The sequence below is a fragment of the Crocuta crocuta genome, unplaced genomic scaffold, assembly GCF_008692635.1.
Source record: "Crocuta crocuta isolate KB4526 unplaced genomic scaffold, BGI_CrCroc_1.0 scaffold102, whole genome shotgun sequence".
Lineage (NCBI taxonomy): Eukaryota > Metazoa > Chordata > Mammalia > Carnivora > Hyaenidae > Crocuta > Crocuta crocuta.
Window position 1 is genome coordinate 1,166,429 of NW_027530019.1, and position 20,569 is coordinate 1,186,997.

General features: G+C 37.9%; 1 protein-coding gene across 5 annotated transcripts in view; it reads left to right on the forward strand.

The window, feature by feature from the left end:
- Window positions 1–20,569, forward strand: part of WDR72 (WD repeat domain 72) — a 221,939-nt gene that overhangs the window by 52,436 nt on the left and 148,934 nt on the right. For all 5 annotated transcript variants that reach the window (XM_077764377.1, XM_077764378.1, XM_077764380.1 and 2 more), the window contains one exon: window positions 735–930. In XM_077764377.1, coding sequence (XP_077620503.1) covers window positions 735–930 — 196 coding nt within the window. The remainder of the gene's footprint in view (window positions 1–734; window positions 931–20,569) is intronic.

Genomic DNA, 20,569 nt, shown 5'->3' on the forward strand with positions numbered 1-20,569 from the left:
GAACTCACACATGGCCCTCCTGGTGAGGCACAGACCTGCCCTGTTAACTCCTCCCAGACTAGCCTCACAGCAACCAGTATGGATGGTCTTTGTCCTAAACTGTGTTCAAAGTAACCACATGCTGACTATTTAAAAGTATCTTAAGAATCTTTGTCCTGTGAGCCTATTTTTGGTCCTTGTATCTTTGAAGCTGTACATTCAGCTGGAACTATCTAATGCTTACCTCTTTTAGATTGTGTCTACACTGAGTTTCCTGTTTGGATTAGAATCTGAATAGTTCTGGGAACAGCACCAAATCACATTTTGAGGCTCTAAGTGGAAAATATCAGTTCATGATACCCTTGGGCCTAAGCTTGTGTCTACAAATAGCATCATTTTGTGGCAACAAATTAGTTCTGGGGTTTATTTTATTCTGTATTATTTCCGATGTCTGCCTCACTACCTGAATTTGCTGAGTGATGGTCAAGTCCTTCATTTATCTTATATTTGGCTTGGAATTCTCCTTTTTCACTTGTGTCTCTTGACTTTCCTAATTGTTGAATTTAAAATCGACTTGGTATTTAAAACCCCTCTTTATAGTGTTATGTGAAGAGGTCCTGTAGAAAACAGAAATGTTGTTCTGTAAATGGTATTTAAACAAAATATTTTGATGTTGCTAGGGAGGAATTTCTGATTTAATTTTAAGGAAAACATTTGACTATTTACTTACAAATAACTGTTTTGTTTTGCCATAGCTAAGAAGTGATCAGGTGATTTGCTGTGTATGCAGTGACCATTCCGTGGCTCTCCTTCACCTTGAGGGGAAGAGGTGCCTCCTGCACGCCCGGAAGCACCTTTTCCCCGTGAGGATGATAAAATGGCACCCGGTTGAGAATTTTCTCATTGTTGGATGTGCTGATGACTCCGCTTACATCTGGGAAATTGATACAGGTAAATTGGAACTTTACCCCTTTGATTCTTTACATATTAATGCGTCAGAGCATTTGGCTGGGTGGAGAGCTCCAGAGAATACAGAGAATACCACCTCACTGCTTTAACCTTTCGTTGGGCTGCATTTGATGCCTCTGGTTGAAGGCATGTGTGGAAAATAAAACACAGTGGCCCAAGTAAGATCTTGACCAACTCATGATTAGCTGACAGAGCATTGCACAGGAATGAGCCGGATATTTCTGGAAGCTATAAATAAAAACATAAGTTATCTACTTTAATTATTAACAAGAGAGAAATTTAGTGTCCTACTACTCTCAAATTATCATTAAATTCTGCCTTCTTCAGCATACTCATGATCTCAGCAACATTTTTGAGCTAATTGATGATCAGTAATAATGGAATATAATTAATTACAAAACTCCAAAAAGTTGAGTCAGGGAAACTGAAAACTGAGTGGCTCAGTTGAACTTTTGATGGCTGTCATGTGGAGAATGTATGGTTTGAACTTCAAAGTTAAAAAAAAAGTTTTAGTGTATAATGCAAGATTGAGAGTAACACATTTCAGGCAGATGCTGGGAACTTATCAAATAAGGCAAGGTAATTAATGAATGTGAGTCAGGGGAGTGTGCTTGAGAGTACATTTCACTGAAACCATAGCATGATATTTATTGATTAATCAGTGGTGGTTTTATGTTGGGTGTTATTAACAGACTGGATAGTTTATAATATTACAGTTTAGAGTCATACTTCACCAAAATAATTGCTATTTTCTTTACTTTTGACTTTCATGTGTTAATGATGATGACTAATGTACTGCTGTATGGAGGGTGCAATATAACTCTGTTTTACGTTTGTACCTGCTTTACAGCTGTGATAGCCTTCCATATTCATTTCCCATTAGATTATCACAACTTCTAGGGTAGGTGGAGGAGGTTTTATTCCCCATTTTATTGATGAGGAATTTGTAACTCCGATTTGTTCATGTGCAAGATTACATTGGTAAGAAGCAGTGAACCAATATGAGGGCCCTGTCTTTCTTTGCACAATATGCACAAAATTAGAAGAGTTTTCGAATTTTTAGGTAATCTATCAACCTGAGTGACAATTGAGTATAATGGATAAAATGAGCTCTAAAGCCTGGGCTTGCTTCCAGGACCTGCTAAGAAAGGTTGGCCTTAGGTAATAACTTGGTTTCACTGCATGTCAATTTCTACATCTATGAAATGGGAGTAATGATACCACCTTCCTGTCAGGATTAAATTAACTAATACTGACCATGCTTGTAAACAATGCCTATAGGTGCTAAGGCCTTAGTAATAGTTAACTATTAATAATATGATCAAAGAATGCAGTAAAATCTTGGTTTCTGCTTGTGGAATCTAAGTCTGTAAAACACATGCACTTATAAATGTGCACAATTTCATTGGTTTCAATTGTGAAATTGTGAATACTTGCTGAAAACCTTTTTTTCCGAGAAAAAAGAAATTTCTGGGCACTGACAAGTATTTATAGTTCCATTGCCCCATCGGGATAACTCTCAGCCTATGCAGCTTTTTATTTACGTAGCTTTTGATGGGGTGGGCGGTAAAGGGGGGGAAGCCAAACCATTAGTACTTCTTGAAACTGTATTTGTTCCTCCATCATATTTCAATTTTATTATTTATTTTTATACTCCCCAATCCCTAACCAAATATTGTAGAACATTTGAAAAATACAGAGAAAAATAAAGAACAACAAATAATCCTTTCCCACTGCCTAAAGATAACTGCTATTAATATTTTGATCTGTTTTCTGTCAGACATCTTTCTATGTCAGTAAATAGATGCCTATATTGTGTTTTAGTCATGATCCTAGCAGAAAATTGACTTTAACCCAGGTTGGTCAAATGAAGAGACTTTAATGAAAGGAATATTTATAAGAGTGTGGAGAGGACTTAGGGAAAAGATAAGGAATGGATAGTGACACTCCCATCACCCAGATGCTGGTAGTATCAGGAAGCTCTTATCACTTCCCTAGGGCTGAAGCAGCAAGAGGAGAAAATAGTGTTAGTGGAATCCTGTGAGAGTCGAAGCCATGGAGGACTGGTCATTCATTCCCTGAAGTCATGGAAGACAAACAGCTCCTCCCAGAGATGAAGGACTGAGACAAAGAAAGAGTTGGAAGAAATTATTTTCTCTCTCCCTCTGCGATCACATTCATTAGTTTGATCCAACTGCAAGTCAGAGAAGAAGGACATTCAGTTCTGGGCATTAGTCAGGGGCTCAGAGTAGATGCAGAGGAGTAGGGAAAGGGTGGAATAGGTCGTCAGTCAATGGACAGAAATTGGCATGGTGGCCACTATGGACACACCATACTTTAACTTGGAAATCTTCTACAGTTGGTCATGTAAATTTTTTCCTTTAAAAAAGTCTGTTTTAGAATTTCCATATCAGAGGCCCCTGGGGGGCTCAGTCATTTAAACATCTGACTCTTGATTTTTGGCTCAGGTCATGATCTCATTGTTCATGAGTTTTGAGTCCCCTATCAGGCTCCGTGCTGCCAGCAAGAAGCCTACTTGGGATTCTCCCTCTCCATTTCTGCCCCTCCCCCACTCACTCTCTCTGTCTCTCTCTCAAAATAAATAAACTTAAGAAATAAAATAGACTTTCCATATTGAATAGTGTGTACATGTTTAGTGCCAAATAAAACTATAAAATATCTGTTTCAAGTAAGACTGCGAGGCTATTTATCTCATGGTTATCTACATTAATATTTCATAAACAACCTTAATTCAACCTAAGGTGGAACTTATAATTGGTGAAACTATCACTCATCATTATATAAATGCCTTCACGTTTGTGATGTGCCTCTTCAGTTTTTCAAAACATCCTCCCAATTAGCAGTTTTATTTGAATTAACACTGTGCACATGGCTGACACTCTAAATTTCCTCACCATGCTCATCCTTTCTCGATAACTTTATGTCGTTCCTTTTAGCCTGTGCCTGGCATTGGCTTTGTTTTGGGTTGCTTTTAACCTCTGCAATTCCAATTTTGTTTAAAATAGAATGAACTACTTTTTCTTTCCCTAGTTGGATTTCATCTGACTAAAATACTTCCATCACATTCACTGGGCTAGATTTCTGTTGCATCATTTCTCTGTAGAAGTGGGAAGATCCAGGATCGGGAAGCTTTTCCATTTACAGTTTCATAAAATTAGTGTAAAAATACCAGCTAAGACCAAAACAGTTTGGCTGAAAAAAGGCCTAAGAGGCTATAGATCATGCTTGCTCACTGATGTATGTGGCACATGGATACATAAATGAATGAATGAACTAAAAAATTTTCTTGGACTTTAGTAGACTGAGTAAAAATGAGTTTACCTTAACTCTGGCCCCTGTGGTGGCTCTTAGATCATGGCTGCCCAACTGTAAGTTGCTTTCTCCTCTAAGTCTTCCCTACGGTTTCTGGAGTTCATGGGGCCTGTCTCATCTCCTCAGGTATAAGTCCGTGTATTTTCTACTCTAGGCAGTTTTCCTGGGTTCTTCTCTTCTAGTTTTGCTAGAAGGTTCACACTTAGTTCCAGGTGTGAACAAACTTACTCCCTGCTCCCTTCCCCAGTACTCTGCCTCCTCTAAATACATGAAGGCAGAATAAATTGACAATAAGGCATTTTCCATCCAGGTCTTTCAGCATTGGAACAACTCTTAAGCTCATAGAGGAAGTAGGAGGTGTGAGATACAGATTTGTGGGAAAGGGGCCTAGAAAAAAAGGCAGGGAAGAGGACTGAGGCAAAAAGTAAACCATTCTCAACTGTGCCAGAAGTCTGCTTTGGTGCAAGGTCAAGGGTGGGATAGAAGTCACTCCCTGCCCCACCTTCTCCCGGTGTGGAGGATAGAATATGAGAATTTGTCAGTTTTTCACAACCCTTTAAAACAGCCTATTCTCACTTTATTCATGGGATTTATGTATTCATGTATTTATTCTCTGGGGTAAGATGCACAGGCATATTCTAGAGCCATGTGTCCCCATTCCTATTTTATCTTGAAACTGTAACAAATGTTTCTTACTGTGACAAGCGGCATAGGGGGATGCATGCCAGGGTAAGGTTTGGAGCCATAGGTGGGCATGCTCATTCCCTGGGGAGGCAAACAACCAAAGCAGGGAAGTTTTTATGTAACAGTGAAGGCCCTCATCTTCTGGCTAAAAATGCAGCACTGCCAGGTTGGGAGTGATGAGGGCATCTAGTTTCTCTTATTGATTTGCCGGATGTCCCATGATGTTTAGGCCTGATTAGGAAGGGGAAAAAATTGGAGATGTCATTTTGATTAATAATTTGAGCTCCCGCAATGTGTTTGGCACTGACAACTCTGGGCGGCTCTGTCACCCTCATTGCTGTGAGACACAATAGGGATAATGCAATACTGATTTTGTTCCTCTAAAATATACACCAGAAATAAATCTCAGCTCTGAGCTCATTATAAGAATTGAATTTAAAATAATTCTGAGGACTTTTCTGTTCATTGTATCAGATTTACATAACAGAAAACTTGTGTAATGAATTTCTCATGTGTTACTAATATAACACTTGTTATTATTCTTGAAGGTCTTCTGTTAAGCTTATGGTCTGTGTTGTGAAATATGCCATGTTAAGCAATTTGTGTGTGTGTGAAAATGAAACCGTACTTGCTTGAAAATAAAACATTACTCGATAAGATAGGTCAGAAAAACTTCTGCAAAAAACTGGATAGTAAAGGTTATCAGCTTTGTAGGCCATATGATCTCTTTTGCAACTACCAAACTCTGCCCTGTGGCATAAGAGAAGCCACAGAAAATATATAATGGAGTCAGTGAGGCTGTGCTCCAATAAAACTTTATTTACAAAAGCAGGTAGCAGGCTGGATTTGCCCTGCAGTGTGGTGCTTTAGAGACTTCTAAGAATGATGATAGTTCTTTTTAAAGCTTATGATTTTCATATCTCATTCTAAAGCAGCTTATAATTTTTAATCCATTATGCCATTCTATCCCTATATGTTTATACCCATTTTGCTGGTGAGGAGATGGAACACAGATATTTTTTGAGTCTGAAGTTCCCCTGACTCGGTATAGGACACCTGTGTGTCTCTTTTGGTTTGTTCCCCACTGTACTCTACACAGGAATGCCTCTTGCAGAAGGGGGTCAGCTTTTTGAGACTGTCAAACGGGGAGTTAGATAAGGAAAGGTCTGAGAAGAAAAGAAATGGCTGCCAGGAAACCTGCTAATGCTCTCCTCAAGGACAGGGTCTCTGGCTATCTCTCAGAGCCTGACTCTCAATTTACACACAGTTCTAACAGCTCTGGTCATCTGATTTTTCAGATGACGGATTAGAAGCAGCAAATTGCAAGTCGGTAGTCTGTTAGTGGCAGGGACTCTGACAGCAGAAGTGACAGCTGATGGGAGGGGAGGACAGGCAAACGTGTGTATTGCTGCTTAGGGCAGTCTTTCCTGGGCTCATGGGAGGACGGTCCCCCCAAAAATGCTGAAATTACTTCCCCTGTTTGGGAAACTCTTGGATATCTTTGCACAGGTTATGGGCTACTCTGTCCATTTCCCATCACTCCGGCTGGGGAGGTGGGCACTCCTTGCTTCAGGAAGAATACTGAAAGGTATTCCATCTATGGTAGACTGCAGTCCTATGGAGATGTGAGAACCAGCTTAGAGCCCAGAGTTCAAGGGAGACTGAAGTCGTTGGCCAGTGACTGGGTAGGATTCAGGGTCCAAGTGAGTCTATTTTTGTTAATTTCTTCCTGTTTCTGCTCAGGTAATGTGAGCTGTGTGACCTTGAGCAGGAAGCTTTACTCCAAAAGCCTGGCCTGAGGACCCAGCCTCTGGTTATGACATGGTTTCTGTGGGAAAACACATTCTGAGTTTTAAAACAACTATCTTATAAACAGACTAACTGGAACAAAGCCTATGCATATGAAATTAAGGAAGTCAGGAAGAAGATAGTACATTTCAGAGTTATTTTTACTACAGGTGTTAAATTTTCTTTCTTAATTTCTTTTTCCTAGTGAAATTAGTACCAGTTAGAAAATTATTGGTCTATTATGATACCATATACATGAAGCAGTTTTTCTTTTCTTTTTTTTTTTTTTAAATGTTTTATTTATTTCTAGGAGAGAGAGAGAGAGAGAGACAGCGTGAGCAGGGGAGGGTCAGAGAGAGAGAGGGAGTCACAGACTGAAACAGGCTCCAGGCTCTGAGCTGGCAGTCAGCACAGAGCCCGATGCTGGGCTCGAACCCACGAACCGCGAGATCATGACCTAAGTGAAAGTCGGACGCTTAACCGACTAAGCCACCCCGGCGCCCCATGAAGCAGTTTTTCTTTTGTGGCTTCAAAATACATAGTCTTAAAAAGAAAATATTAAAAACAAAACTATTAAGAAAGGTAAGTAAGGTTTGTCAAGTAAGAGCTAATAGGCCATGTTTTTAGAAAATGTTCAGCATTTACTCTTCTACTATAGATCTGAGTTTGCTTTTAATTGTTTAGGGTGAGGAATATATACTTGTATGTAGGACACAGATTCCCTGAAATGTGCAGTCATATTTTTCCCAATAGAGTAGAATCATACGGTTAAATTCTTACTTTGCCACACCAAAATACCATACAAGGACACTGCATGGAGAAGTAATTTTCCAGCCCACAAGGATTACCTTGTTTCCTTTATTTATAGTTACATAATGTATAAAATATATTTTTTAATTCCACTAGTTACCAACCATACCATTCTGAAGGACGGTTTTGCTTGATTTTCTCATCAAGGTCACCTCTCTGTAGATACAGGTGCCTTGTCAGCACAACCAGATGATGACCTTCATTATGTGTGTGTTAAGGGTAGATTTTGGGTATGCAGTATCCGGCAGGTAATTGTCTCCCCAGTATGTTATTTTCTCAAAGCCACGCTATTTTGTTGTGGTAGATTACAGACGGAACCCTCTTGGGATGATTGTTTTTAGAAAAGAAAAATAGGATACATTAAAGCACAGGATGGGATTTTTCCTACATCACCTTTTCCAAGCCCTTTTCTTCTTTATTATAATAATTACTGATGTTATTACTCAACACGTATTTTTAGTTTCCTGCCTATTTTTTTGAATCTTTATTTCCTCCTCTCTGGCTCTCATTATCATAGCTATACTATAATTTGAGATTTTGATTCATGTAATATTGTGTGTGTGTGTGTGTGTGTGTTCATGTGTATGTACACATTTGAGTATATGAACTTTGCAGGTAGACTACTAAAATATTTGCTCAATTGTCAAAGTTTAATGTCTCAAGTGGGAATTAGCATCCAGAGAGGTTATGATCATGAGCCCTGAGATTTAGACTGCTAGGTTTGAATTCTTGTTCTCCCCTTTCCAATCTGTATTACTCCAGTCGGCCTTGAATTCCTCAAAGACCCACCATCTCTTCACAGCATTTAGCACTGAATAAATATTAACTAAATTTACTATAAATCCTTCATATATTACCATAGCAGTTTGCATTTATGAGTCATTATTCACTCTTAATGTATCAAATGAATGTTATTGCCTAATATTTAGAGACGGTAGATTCTGCCTCTTAATTTGTTCACTCTTAAGCAAATCACTAAATTAAATTGAGCAGAGCCTTACTTGATGTGATGACACTTAACACAATGTTGAAGAAAAGATGTAAGACATTACTGTATATGAAAATACTGGCTTTATTTTTATTAATTGTACTTATTAATTATATTTCTTAATTAACGATGTATGCGTTCATATATTATAAATATATACACATGTATACATATGTGTATATACATATACACATACATGTGCATACATGTAAACACATGTGTATATACAACAAACATCTGCATGCTATAAGCATATATATGTATGTGTGTATGTATGTATGCTCACATACATATATATACCTACATAGGCACATATTGCATGGTTGCTCTAATAAGAATGAAACTACAGCAACAAATAAAAAATAAATAAGACTTCATAAAATTAAAACCTTTTGTGCATCAAAGTACATTATCAAGAATGTGAAAAGACAACCTATAAAATGGGGAAAATTATGTGCAAATTATAAAAAAATATTTTAATGTTGGTGTATTTTCGAGAGAGAGAAAGAGTGCGAGCAGGGGAGGGGGAGAGAGAGGGGACACAGAATCCAAAGCAGGCTCCAGGCTCTGAGCTGTCAGCACAGAGCCCGACACAAAGCTCGAAACCCACAGGCTGTGAGATAATGACCTGAACCAAAGTACTACACTTAACCGACTGATCCACCCATGCGCCCCTGCAAATTATATATTTGATAAGGGTTTAATGTCAAGCATGTATATAAAGAACTCTTAAAACACAACAAAAAGGCAAGCAACTCAATTTTAAAAAGGAAAAAAGACTCAAATATTTCTTCAAAGAAGCTATGCAAATGACGGACAACTTTGTGAAAAGATTTCAACACCATTAGCCATCAGGGAAATGGAAATCAAAATTGAAATGAGATACCACTTCACACTTACTAGGAAACTTATGACTTAAAAAAAAAAAGAGGGGAGGAGCCAAGATGGCAGAGGAGCATAGAAGGTTTTTTTTGCGTCTTGCGTCCATGAAATACAGCCAGATCAATGCTTAAACCATCCTGCACACCTAGAAAACTGATTTGAGGATTAACACAATCTGCACAACTTGAATGACAGAGCTCAGCAGGTATGCGGCGCAGAGAGGTAAACTGAGGGAGACAGAAGCCCTGGAGGGCAGGGAGTTGTTTTTGTTTCCAGAGAGAGAACAGAGAGAAGGGGAGAATATGGGAAAAGCACCCCGTCCCCGAAAGCAGCTGTAGAGAAAATGGAAACGTGGAAACAGCCACAGGGACTGAACTTAAAAAGGAGAAAGGAGAGGGTTTAAATTCCATTAAGACTATAAACAGAGGAAACGCAGAGTTTGAAACTCCGTGGCTGGATACCTGGTGGTGCTCTGGTGCAACGGTGAATCCTCAGGTGCAGAGTGAAGTCCAGGGGTCCATGGGCCACATGGGGAGAGGCAGTTCCCCTTCTGGGAGGACTTCCCACAGGCAAAGGTCCCACCGGATCCTGGAGAACATGCACACTCGCTGGTGCTGGAACAAGGTTGTAAAGAGTGAAGCCTAGTCCCAGATGTGTGTTGTGATTTTCCATAATCCCTGAAAAGCTGCTGATACAGGATTGCGTGAACTTTTTCTGGGGCGGACTGGCACCCTGCCACAGTCTCTGGGCAGCAGCAGCAGCAGCACAGTCCTGCGAACATTCCTGGGGGGCCCATAGCTTGGTGAGACCCTCCTGCAGAGGGGCAGAACGGGACAAAGCTGCAGGCCCTCCGAATTAAGGGGTCGGGAAAAACAGCCCCATGGGAGATAAAACTCAGGAGGGAGGTGCCGCCTGGCAACTTGACGGCTTCGTCACGGACAATGTAAACACGGAAAGTAGATGAGATGGACGCCAGAGACAAAGGACAGGTATGCTATTGGTGATCTGGGAGAACACAGTTCGGATACTAAAGAGCTGGTAGCTGGGTGGCGCCATTTTCTCCCCACCCGCGCATGTGCGTACACACTTAAGAGCGCGGCAACAACCCACCCCAGTAAGCTAAGCAGCGCCATCTAGTGGAGAGTGGAGATCGTACACTAAACCCCACCCAGTTGAGCCAACCTCACTCTTCAGGAACGCAAGTTTCCGCCAGCTTAGTTTACAGACTATAAAGTGCTTCATAGGTTGACATCTAGGGGAAAACGATGTAATTTCAATGAGATTTCAGTCTGTTCACTGGTCCATCTATACAATTTCTTTTTCGTTTCTTTTTCTAAAATACAGAAAAAAATTATTTTATTTTCAATTTTTATTAAAAATATTTCTCTTTAATTTTTTCTACTATATTTTTTACTTCTTTGCAAGTTTTTCAAATTCTATTTTAATTCCATCATTTCATTTTATTCTATTTCATTGTATTCATTTTTTCAAATTTTCAAACGTTTTCCATTTTTTTCTTTTTTCCTTTTTCTCTAAGCCCTATCAAGCCCTTTTCAATACCTAGACCAAAACACACCTAGGATCTAGCATCATTTATTTGATTTCTGTGTGTGTGTGTGTGTGTGCTGTTTTTAATTTTTTAATCTTTTTCTTAATTTTAATTAAAATTTTTTACCTCATTAATTCATTTTCTTCCTTCAAAATGACAAAGGAATTCACCCCAAAAGAAAGAGCAGGAAGAAATGAAAGCCAGGGGCTTAACCAACACAGATACAAGCAAGATGTCTGAACCAAAATTTAATATCACGATAATAAGAATACTACCTGGAGTAGAAAATAGATTAGAATCCTTTATTCAGAGATAAAGGAAGTAAAAGCTAATCAGGATGAAATAAAAAATGCTTTAACTGAACTGTAATCTCCAGTGGATACCATAGTGGCAAGGATGGATGAGGCAGAGCAGTGAATTGGTGATATAGAGGACAAACTTCTAGAGAGTAATGAAGCAGAAAAAAAAGGGAGACTAAGGCAAAAGAGTACGATTTAATAATTAGAGAAATTAGTGACTCATTAAAAAGGAACAACATTAGAATCATAGGAGTTCCAGAAGATAAAGAGAGAAAAAGGGGTAGAAAGGTTGGTTACGTGAGTGAATCATAGAGGAAAACTTTCCTAACCTGGGGAAAGACACAGACATCAAAACCCAGAGAGCACAGAGGACTCCCATTAGATTCAACAAAAACCAATCATCAGCAAGGCATATCAGTCAAATTCACAAAAGACTCAGGCAAGGAAAGAATCATGAAAGCAGCAAGGGGGAAAAAAGTCCTTAACCTACAAGGGAAGACAGATCATGTTTGCAGTAGACCTAGCCACAGAAACTTGACAGGCCAGAAAGGAGTGGCAGGATATATTCAATGTGCTGAATCAGAAAAATACACAGCCAAGAATTCTTTATCCAGCTAGGCTGTCATTCAAAATAGAAGGAGAGATTAAAAGTCTCCCAGACAAACAAAAATCAGAGTTTGTGACCACTAAACCAGCTCTGCAAGAAATTTTAAGAGGGACTCTCTGAGGGGAGAAAAGATGAAAATAAATAAATAAGTAAATACCAAAAGCAAAAAAGACTAGAAAGGACCAGAGAACACCACCAGACACTCCAACTCTACCAGAAACATAATGGCAGTAAATTCACTCATCATCAGGGAAATACACATCAAAACCACCCTGAGATACCACCTCACACCTGTCAGAATGGCTAACATTAACAACTCANCACAGCCAAGAATTCTTTATCCAGCTAGGCTGTCATTCAAAATAGAAGGAGAGATTAAAAGTCTCCCAGACAAACAAAAATCAGAGTTTGTGACCACTAAACCAGCTCTGCAAGAAATTTTAAGAGGGACTCTCTGAGGGGAGAAAAGATGAAAATAAATAAATAAGTAAATACCAAAAGCAAAAAAGACTAGAAAGGACCAGAGAACACCACCAGACACTCCAACTCTACCAGAAACATAATGGCAGTAAATTCACTCATCATCAGGGAAATACACATCAAAACCACCCTGAGATACCACCTCACACCTGTCAGAATGGCTAACATTAACAACTCAGGCAACAACAGATGTTGGCAAGTATGCAGAGAAAGAGGATCTCTTTTGCACTGCTGGTGAGAATGTAAACTGGTGCAGCCACTCTGGAAAACGGTATGGAAGTTCCTCAAAAAATTAAAAATAGAACTACCGTACAACCCAGCAATTGCACTATGAGGTATTTATCCAAGGGAAACAGGTGTGCTGTTTCAAAGGGACACATGCACCCCCATGTTTATAGCAGCACTATCAACAATAGGCAAAGTATGGAAAGAGCCCAAATGTTCATTGATGGATGAGTGGATAAAGAAGATGTGGTATGTATATACACAATGGAATATTACTCGGCAATCAAAAAGAATGAAATCTGGCCATTTGCAACTACATGGATGGAATTAGAGGGTTTTATGCTGAACGAAATTAGTCTGTCAGAAAAAGACAAATATGATATGACTTCACTCATATTAAAACTTTAAGATACAAAACAGCTGAATGTAAGGGAAGGGAAGCAAAAATAATATAAAAACAGGGAAGAGGACAAAACACAAGAGACTCTTAAATATGGAGAACAAACAGGGTTACTGGTGGTGTTGTGGGAGGGGGGATGAGCTAAATGGGTAAGGGACATTATGGAATCTACTCCTGAAATCATTGTTGCACTATATGCTAACTAACTTGGATGTAAATTTAAAAATATATAAATTTTAAAAAAAGAAAAGAAAAATAACAAGGTTTCCCAAGGATGCCAAGAAATAAAGACTCTTGTATGTTGCTGGTGGGAATACAAAATGGTGTAGCCACTGTAAGAAACTGTTGGTTAGTACTTCAAAAAGTTAGACATAAATGACTATAAGAAACCAACAGCTACAATCCTAGGTATGCTCCCAAAATAAATGAAAATATATGTTCAGACAGAAATTTGAAGGACACCTGGGTGGCTCAGTCGGTTAAGCGTCCTATTCTTGATTTCAGCTCAGGTCATGATCTCACGGTTCATGAGTTTGAGCCCATAATCAGGCTCTGCACTCACGGTCCAGAGCCTGGTTGGGATTCTCTGTCTCCCTCTCTCTCTGCCCCTCCTCTGCTCACATTCTCTGTCTCTCTCAAAATAAATAAAGAAAGAAAATAAATTTGAACATAAATGTTCATAAAATCATTATTTATAATAGCCAAAAGGTGGAAATAACCCAAATGTCCACCAGTGAATGAATGGATAAACAAATTATGGCATAAACATATAATGAAATATTATTTCACCCTAAAAAGGAATGGAGACCTGATACATACTGCAATATGGATGAACCTCAAAAACGTTATGCTAACTGAAAGAAGCCAGACACAAAAGATTACATATTGTATTAATTTTATATGAAATATCCTGAAATATCCTGAATAAGCAAATCCATAGAGATAGAAAGCAGATTAATGGTTGCCAAGAGACGAGGGGAGGGGAGATTGGGATGTGATTACTTCATGGGTAGGGGATATTCCTCAGCAGTGATGAAAAGACTTGAAACTGGAGAGAGTAGTTGTTTGCACAACATTAGGAATGCACTAAATGCCACCAGCTTGGATACTTTGAAATGGTTCGTTCATTGCATGTTATATCAATTTCAACTCAATTAAAGGAAAAAAACAAAGAAACTGTAAAGAAGATATGTTGAAGAAGCAATAAGAATCCCAACACTTGCAGACAATCCTTATTTAATGGTTGATATATTACACTTTCAGTATTTTATTCTTTCACACATTAATGTGTACAGAGACATGCTTATATGTGTTTTTATATCATGAAAGTCTCTTGGGAAACATTATCCAATTATTGTTTTCATTTTTTTCATTATTAATGTAACACCCCAGGAGGTGTAGTGGGGAGGTTTAGAAAACCTGTTCCTTACCCTGACTCCATGATCCACAAATCCCTTTCTAAAGGGAATGCTAAATGAAATAAAAGTGTTACTTTCCACTTTGAATGTAGCAAACGCTTCACAGCAGTATTAGCATTACCTGTGACATTGTAAACAATAGATATCACATATATTTTAATATTGCATCACAATTGTCATCAGTATCTCAAAGTACCATTTATGTTTCCCACTGCCATAAGCTTTTAGGCACACTACTAGCTGTTGTCATTTCATGCTTTAATAAAGAAGCATATAAATTTGGTTTTTAATATACTTTGATGATTGCACTTAAACATAATTGATATCCTTTGTAGTCCTATGTATTTTATTTTTGACACTTAAAATCAAACCAATATTGTGAAAAAAGGCTGGTACACTACCTTACTCCAGACTGCTGAAGGGGTTCATGGCATGATAAAAAGTGAAGAGCTTTCTGTATGTGTATAGACACATGTACATATACCAGAGCAAAAATATAATAATTAACCTTATTAAATTAAATCCAACAATAAACACTGCATCACTGAAGAGTAGCATATAAGTCTCATGTTTTTTACATTGATATAAAGCCTTGTTAGACACATTTACATGTATATGTGTACACACACAAACATGCTCATACCCCCTACACCACACACACATACACACACACACACACACACACACACACACAGAGTAGTCTTCTATAATTCCAGTTAGTGAACACAGACCTCTATCTTGGTGAAATTATATAAATGTTAATTTGATCTCATAATTTCACAACCTTTTCAAAGTGAGGAAATTCCATAGATGTAGAAAAATTCAAGAAAAACGTTATTTACATGAGGTAGTTTCTACTCTGCCCTTTAAAATCTAGATATCGCATTGAAAGGCTATTAAAATAAACACAAGTAATGTTTCTCCAAATTTGGATTTGCTTCTTTCTCAGTTTTTTACTAGTTATAAACATTTGAACAATTATCTACATTTTATTACAGAATTATACTTCATATGAACATGTTCTATATTGTTTTTAGATATCCCTAACTTATTTTTATAAATCTACATTATATGATTGTTATCTGGTAAAACATACACAGGTATTTGTGTGTATGTGTGTATATATGTGTGTGTGTGTGCCTTTTAATTAAGGTATTATTCAATCCACCTTTTTTGTTCCCAATCTCCTATCATGCTAATATGTATTAGGTATATTGTCATGATATTTGCAAGATATCTTTGGAACATTTTGTATGCTCAGAAACTAATATGAAAATCAATACAATCTCATTCAAATGATAAAGCTAAATATTTTTTTCTCTTAAAGTTACTTTGGCCAATTAAGTTGTACCCTTAACTGCCTTATTGTTTCCCTTATTAATTGCTATCTTCCTGGGTTTTACTTTAGTAAAGAAAATACTTGCTGTTACCACTTTTAGCTGATTCCTGGGGTCTGATTACACTTTTGGATCAAGTGCTGGTTGGATACTTTTGTTACATATCTGAGTGTAACGTTCTCAGGAGCTTATTCCACAACACTAGAAAGAGAAACACATCCGGATGGTTGCTCTGTGGCTCCTCCTCAGCTTGGCCCCTTCTGCAAGCATTTTATATGGACACCTGGAACGTTAGTGAGTTTCACAGCTGCCATATTTGGCAAAATAAACCCAAAGGAGCCATCTGCCCCTCCTCACACTGCCTTTCAATTCCCTAGCAACTTCCCAGTAGCCAGCTGCCACAGAAATGATTGGAAAGCAAGACTCAGTGGACTGTAATGATTCTTATTCTCTGGAAAAGCAGGTTCTCTGATTTAGCTGAAAGATAAAGGATATTGGATATACTTTATTCATTTGAATGTATCAATAATATCCAACCCCTACCACTAACTTGTTAGGATTCGATGGGAAGGCCCTTTTATGTTTCTAGGGATGAATCAGGTGAAAACAAAATCCAAAGGTCAAATCCATGACTAGGAGTGGTGAGCAGAGAATTCAACTCTGGGAATGTCAGATCTTATCTTGTGTGCTATAGAAAAGCTTGGTTGCTAAGCGGCCTGGCAAAAAGACCTGAGCATGGATTTTCCCCAGTCCTTTTCACACTCAAGTGCATGTGGTTTCCATTCCCCTCTAGGTCCATGTTCTGAGAAGACAAAGGGTGTTTGGCAGCCACTTGGAAGCACCAGAGTATCAGATACTCCACTGAGAGAAACAGGATGTCATGATTTAAGTGGATGGCAAGTTACTTTTGCAAATTTAGTTATATGATTTGGATAAAGTATTTTATTTATCCATTTGGATAAAGACTTTATCCAAATCATGTAACTAAATGATAGATCAGAACTGAGAACATTTAGCCTTAGGATTCTAGGAAAGTAACTGGAATAAGATTTGAGAAAACAATTTATTTTAATCCATGATTTGCAGTGGAGGTTTAACTTTTTTAAGTCATTACATTTTTCTTACTTCCAGAAGCATCATTTGTAAGTCTAGTTGAAAACCCCATTCTTACATGTTCCTTATTTTATGACTATAGTTTTTTTAATTAAATTTTTTATCTTCATTTCTTACAACTATGATCATTTCCCCAAGATTGGCCTATTAGCAAAGCTATCCATCATCAATGATTTCATAAAGGAAGTTGTGTTTTCTTTAAAGCACTAGATTTAAAAGAATCTTTAGTATATTACAATTTAATTTAGATGACAGAGAAAAAAGTCAGTACAGCTTGAGTTTGGAATTATATGTCTTAGCTTACCTGTATACATAAAAGGAGAAGTTAAATGTAGGATGTGATATCCTATGTTATTGTAAACTGAATATCCTAGAATCTCATCTCAGAGATTCTCTCTTTCATTACTTCTGGCCTCCTGTCTACTGATTATTTTGAATACAGCTTCACATTCTTTTTGCCACAATTTAAAATCTGAAAGTCTCTGAAAACAAATTTTTTATTAGTTTGTGGTAAAGCAACAAAACAAAACCTTAACTCACTTGAGGCTATTTATTCCACTAAGTGTAAATATTCTTCTCTTTTTCTGCAGATAAATGACTTATTTGATAACTGTCTGCTCTCCCAGACTCTCCTACAGCTATTGTACAATAAACATATGTGCATTATCTTCTCTCTTCAAAATCTGAAAAATCCTGAATTCTAAAACCTTATGGACCTAAATGTTTTGGATAAGGAATCGTGAGCTTCTATTATCTTTGTCATTCTCCCCCAAGTAAATTATAGTTTCCTAAAAAATTGCCGTCTACACCCTGTGTCTTTGCTTTCTTGTCTCCCATTTATTGAGTGTATTTTAATCTGGCTTTTGTCTACACTATCCCTCTTCTTGAGGTTCCCTTGCTGCCAGGTTCAGTTGTTATCCTCTGGGTGGCAGGGACTTGATTTCTCTACAGTCACCGTCACCTGTGTCCTTCTCGTCTCTCTCTCCACCTGCAGCCTTCCATGGAAACCCCTGCCCCTGATGGCCAACAGCCTCAGTTTTTCAAGTTGTGCTGATTCCAGAAGCCCTCTGTGTCATTCCCTTGATCTTTTCTCAGTACACTTCTCTTTTCGTTCGTATTTTCCTTGGGCTGTCTCATCAACATAGTTGCTTTTTGTGTGTGTGGTAAAATATATATATATAACATAAAATTTGCCACTTTAACAGTTTTTCCATGCACCATTTAGTGGCATTAAGTGCATTCATATTGTTGTGCAACCATCCCCACCATCCATGTCCTGAACATTTTCATCTTCCCCAAATGAAATTTTGACCCGTTAAAAAATAAGTTTCCACTCTTCCCTCTTCTCAGCCCTTGGCCACCATCATTCTACATTCTCTGTATATAAATTTGATTACTTATATAAGTGGAATCATAGAATGTGTGTGTGTGTGTGTGTGTGTTTCTGTGTGTGTGTGTGTGTGTGTGATGGGCTTATTTCACATAGCATAGTGTCTTGAAGGTTCACCTGTGTTATAGCACGTGTCAGATCATTCTATTTTTAAGGCTGAATAATGTTCCACTGTTATCTTTTAATTTAGAATCTAATTCTGATTCACTGAGTAAGATAACGGCTGATGCCAGAAGACCTATCTATATTCTGTAAGACTCCTTCCATGGTTTATATATATGTGTATATATATATACATATATATATATTATATATCAGATACATATATATATATCAGAATATTACACAACCATAAAAACGATGAGATCATGGTATTTGTGACAACATGGATCAACCTAGATGATATTATGCTAAGTGAAATAAGTCAAACTGAGAAAGACAAACACTATGATTTCACTCATGTGTGAATTCTAAAAAAAGAAAATGAATAAACAAAAAGCAGAATCAGACCTCTAAATATACAGAACAAATTGATTTGCCATAGGAGATGGAGATAGGGACATGAGCAAAATGGGTGAAGGGGAATGGGAGATAACAGCTCTCCAGTTATGGAAGAAATAAGTCATGGGAATAAAAGGCACAGCATAAAATATATAATCAGTGATATTGTAATAGTGATGTGTGGTGTCAGATGGTAGCTATACCTTCAGTGAGCATAGCATGACTTATAAACTTGTCCTATCACTCTGTTGTACACTTTATACTAATGCAACATTGCATGTCAACTCTACTGAAATTAAAAAAATAAACATACTGTGGCTAAAGAAGGAAAAGTAAATGGTTCTATGTAGTTAGCAATTCAGCAAAGGCCCCTGGCTATGTAAGAAACCTAAACAGCTCATTTGATGAAAGTCCTGAACAGTAATCTCAGAGGCAAGTACTGTTTCCTGGGCTCAATAGTATCAACAGTGTCTAGTGATGAACTTTGATCATTGCAAGATAAATTATGTGCTACATTTATTTTGTAAGCCTCTAGTAAAACATGGAATTACATATTTCAGAGGTGCCAAAAACATTTAAAAATAAAAAGGTTTAGAGACCGATGGGGATTTTTATTATCTTTTGCAAAAACTATTAAAAATTTCCTAACTGATTACCTTGCTAGTTAGACTCTTCAATTCTCTTTTCCATTTTGCCTGCCAAACATTACCTACTTTATTTAATTTTATTATTATTATAATTTTTTTTTTTTGAGAGAGAGCGAGCCTGGGATCCCTGGGACCATAACATGAGCCAAAATCAAAAGTCGGCCACTCAATCGACTGAGCCCCCAGGTGTCCCCAACATTATCCATTTTAAACTTAGTGTTGGGGCTCCAGGGTGGGGGTAGCTTAGTCGGTTGAGCAACCAACTTCAACTCTGGTCATGATCTGCTGGTTGGTGAGTCTGAGCCTTGCATTGGGCTCTCTACTATCAGCATGGAGCCTGCTTTGGATTCTCTGTCCCCCTTTCTCCCAGCCCCACCCCTGCTCATGCTCTCTCTGTCTCAAAAAAGAAACAAACAAATAAATAAATACAAACACTAAAAAAAACCCTCAATGCTAAACATGCTAGTCGTCATGGTCTATGGTGGAAATGTAACTACTCCTTCCTAGGTTTCAGTCCAAATACCTGTCCTAACCACCCTCCCAACCACAGGACACACAAATACCCTGAAACATATCCTTTCTGAACCTCTGAGTTTTTTAAAATAACCTGCATTGTTTTAAAAGTTAAATAAGAGGGGCACTTGCGTGGCTTAGTCAATTAAGTGTCCGACTTTGGCTCAGGTCATGATCTCACGGCCTGTGACTTTGAGCCTCAGGTCTGACTCTGTGCTGACTTCTCAGAGTCTGGAGCCTGTTTCCAATTCTGTGTCTCCCTCTCTCTCTGCCCCTCCTCCGCTCATACTCTGTCTCTCTCTAAAAAGTAAAATAAAAAGATAAAAAAATAAAATAAAATTTAAATAAGATGTATATTAAGTGCTACGGGAAGCACGTTAGCGCTTAAAAAATTCAATGGTAGCTAATGGTAATTTTGGTGATGATGATGATAAAGAGGAAAAAATATGTATCTTACATATGATTTTTTCCCCAAAATAAATGAGTGCTTTAAAAGGCATTTTTTAAAAGTTTATTTATTTTTGAGAGAGAAAGAGTGAGCAGGAGATAGGCAGAGAGAGAATCCCAAGCAAGCTCTGCACTGTCAGGGCAGAGCCCAATACGGGGTTCGAACTCAGGAACCGTGAAATATGACCTGAGCTGAAATCAGGAGTCAAA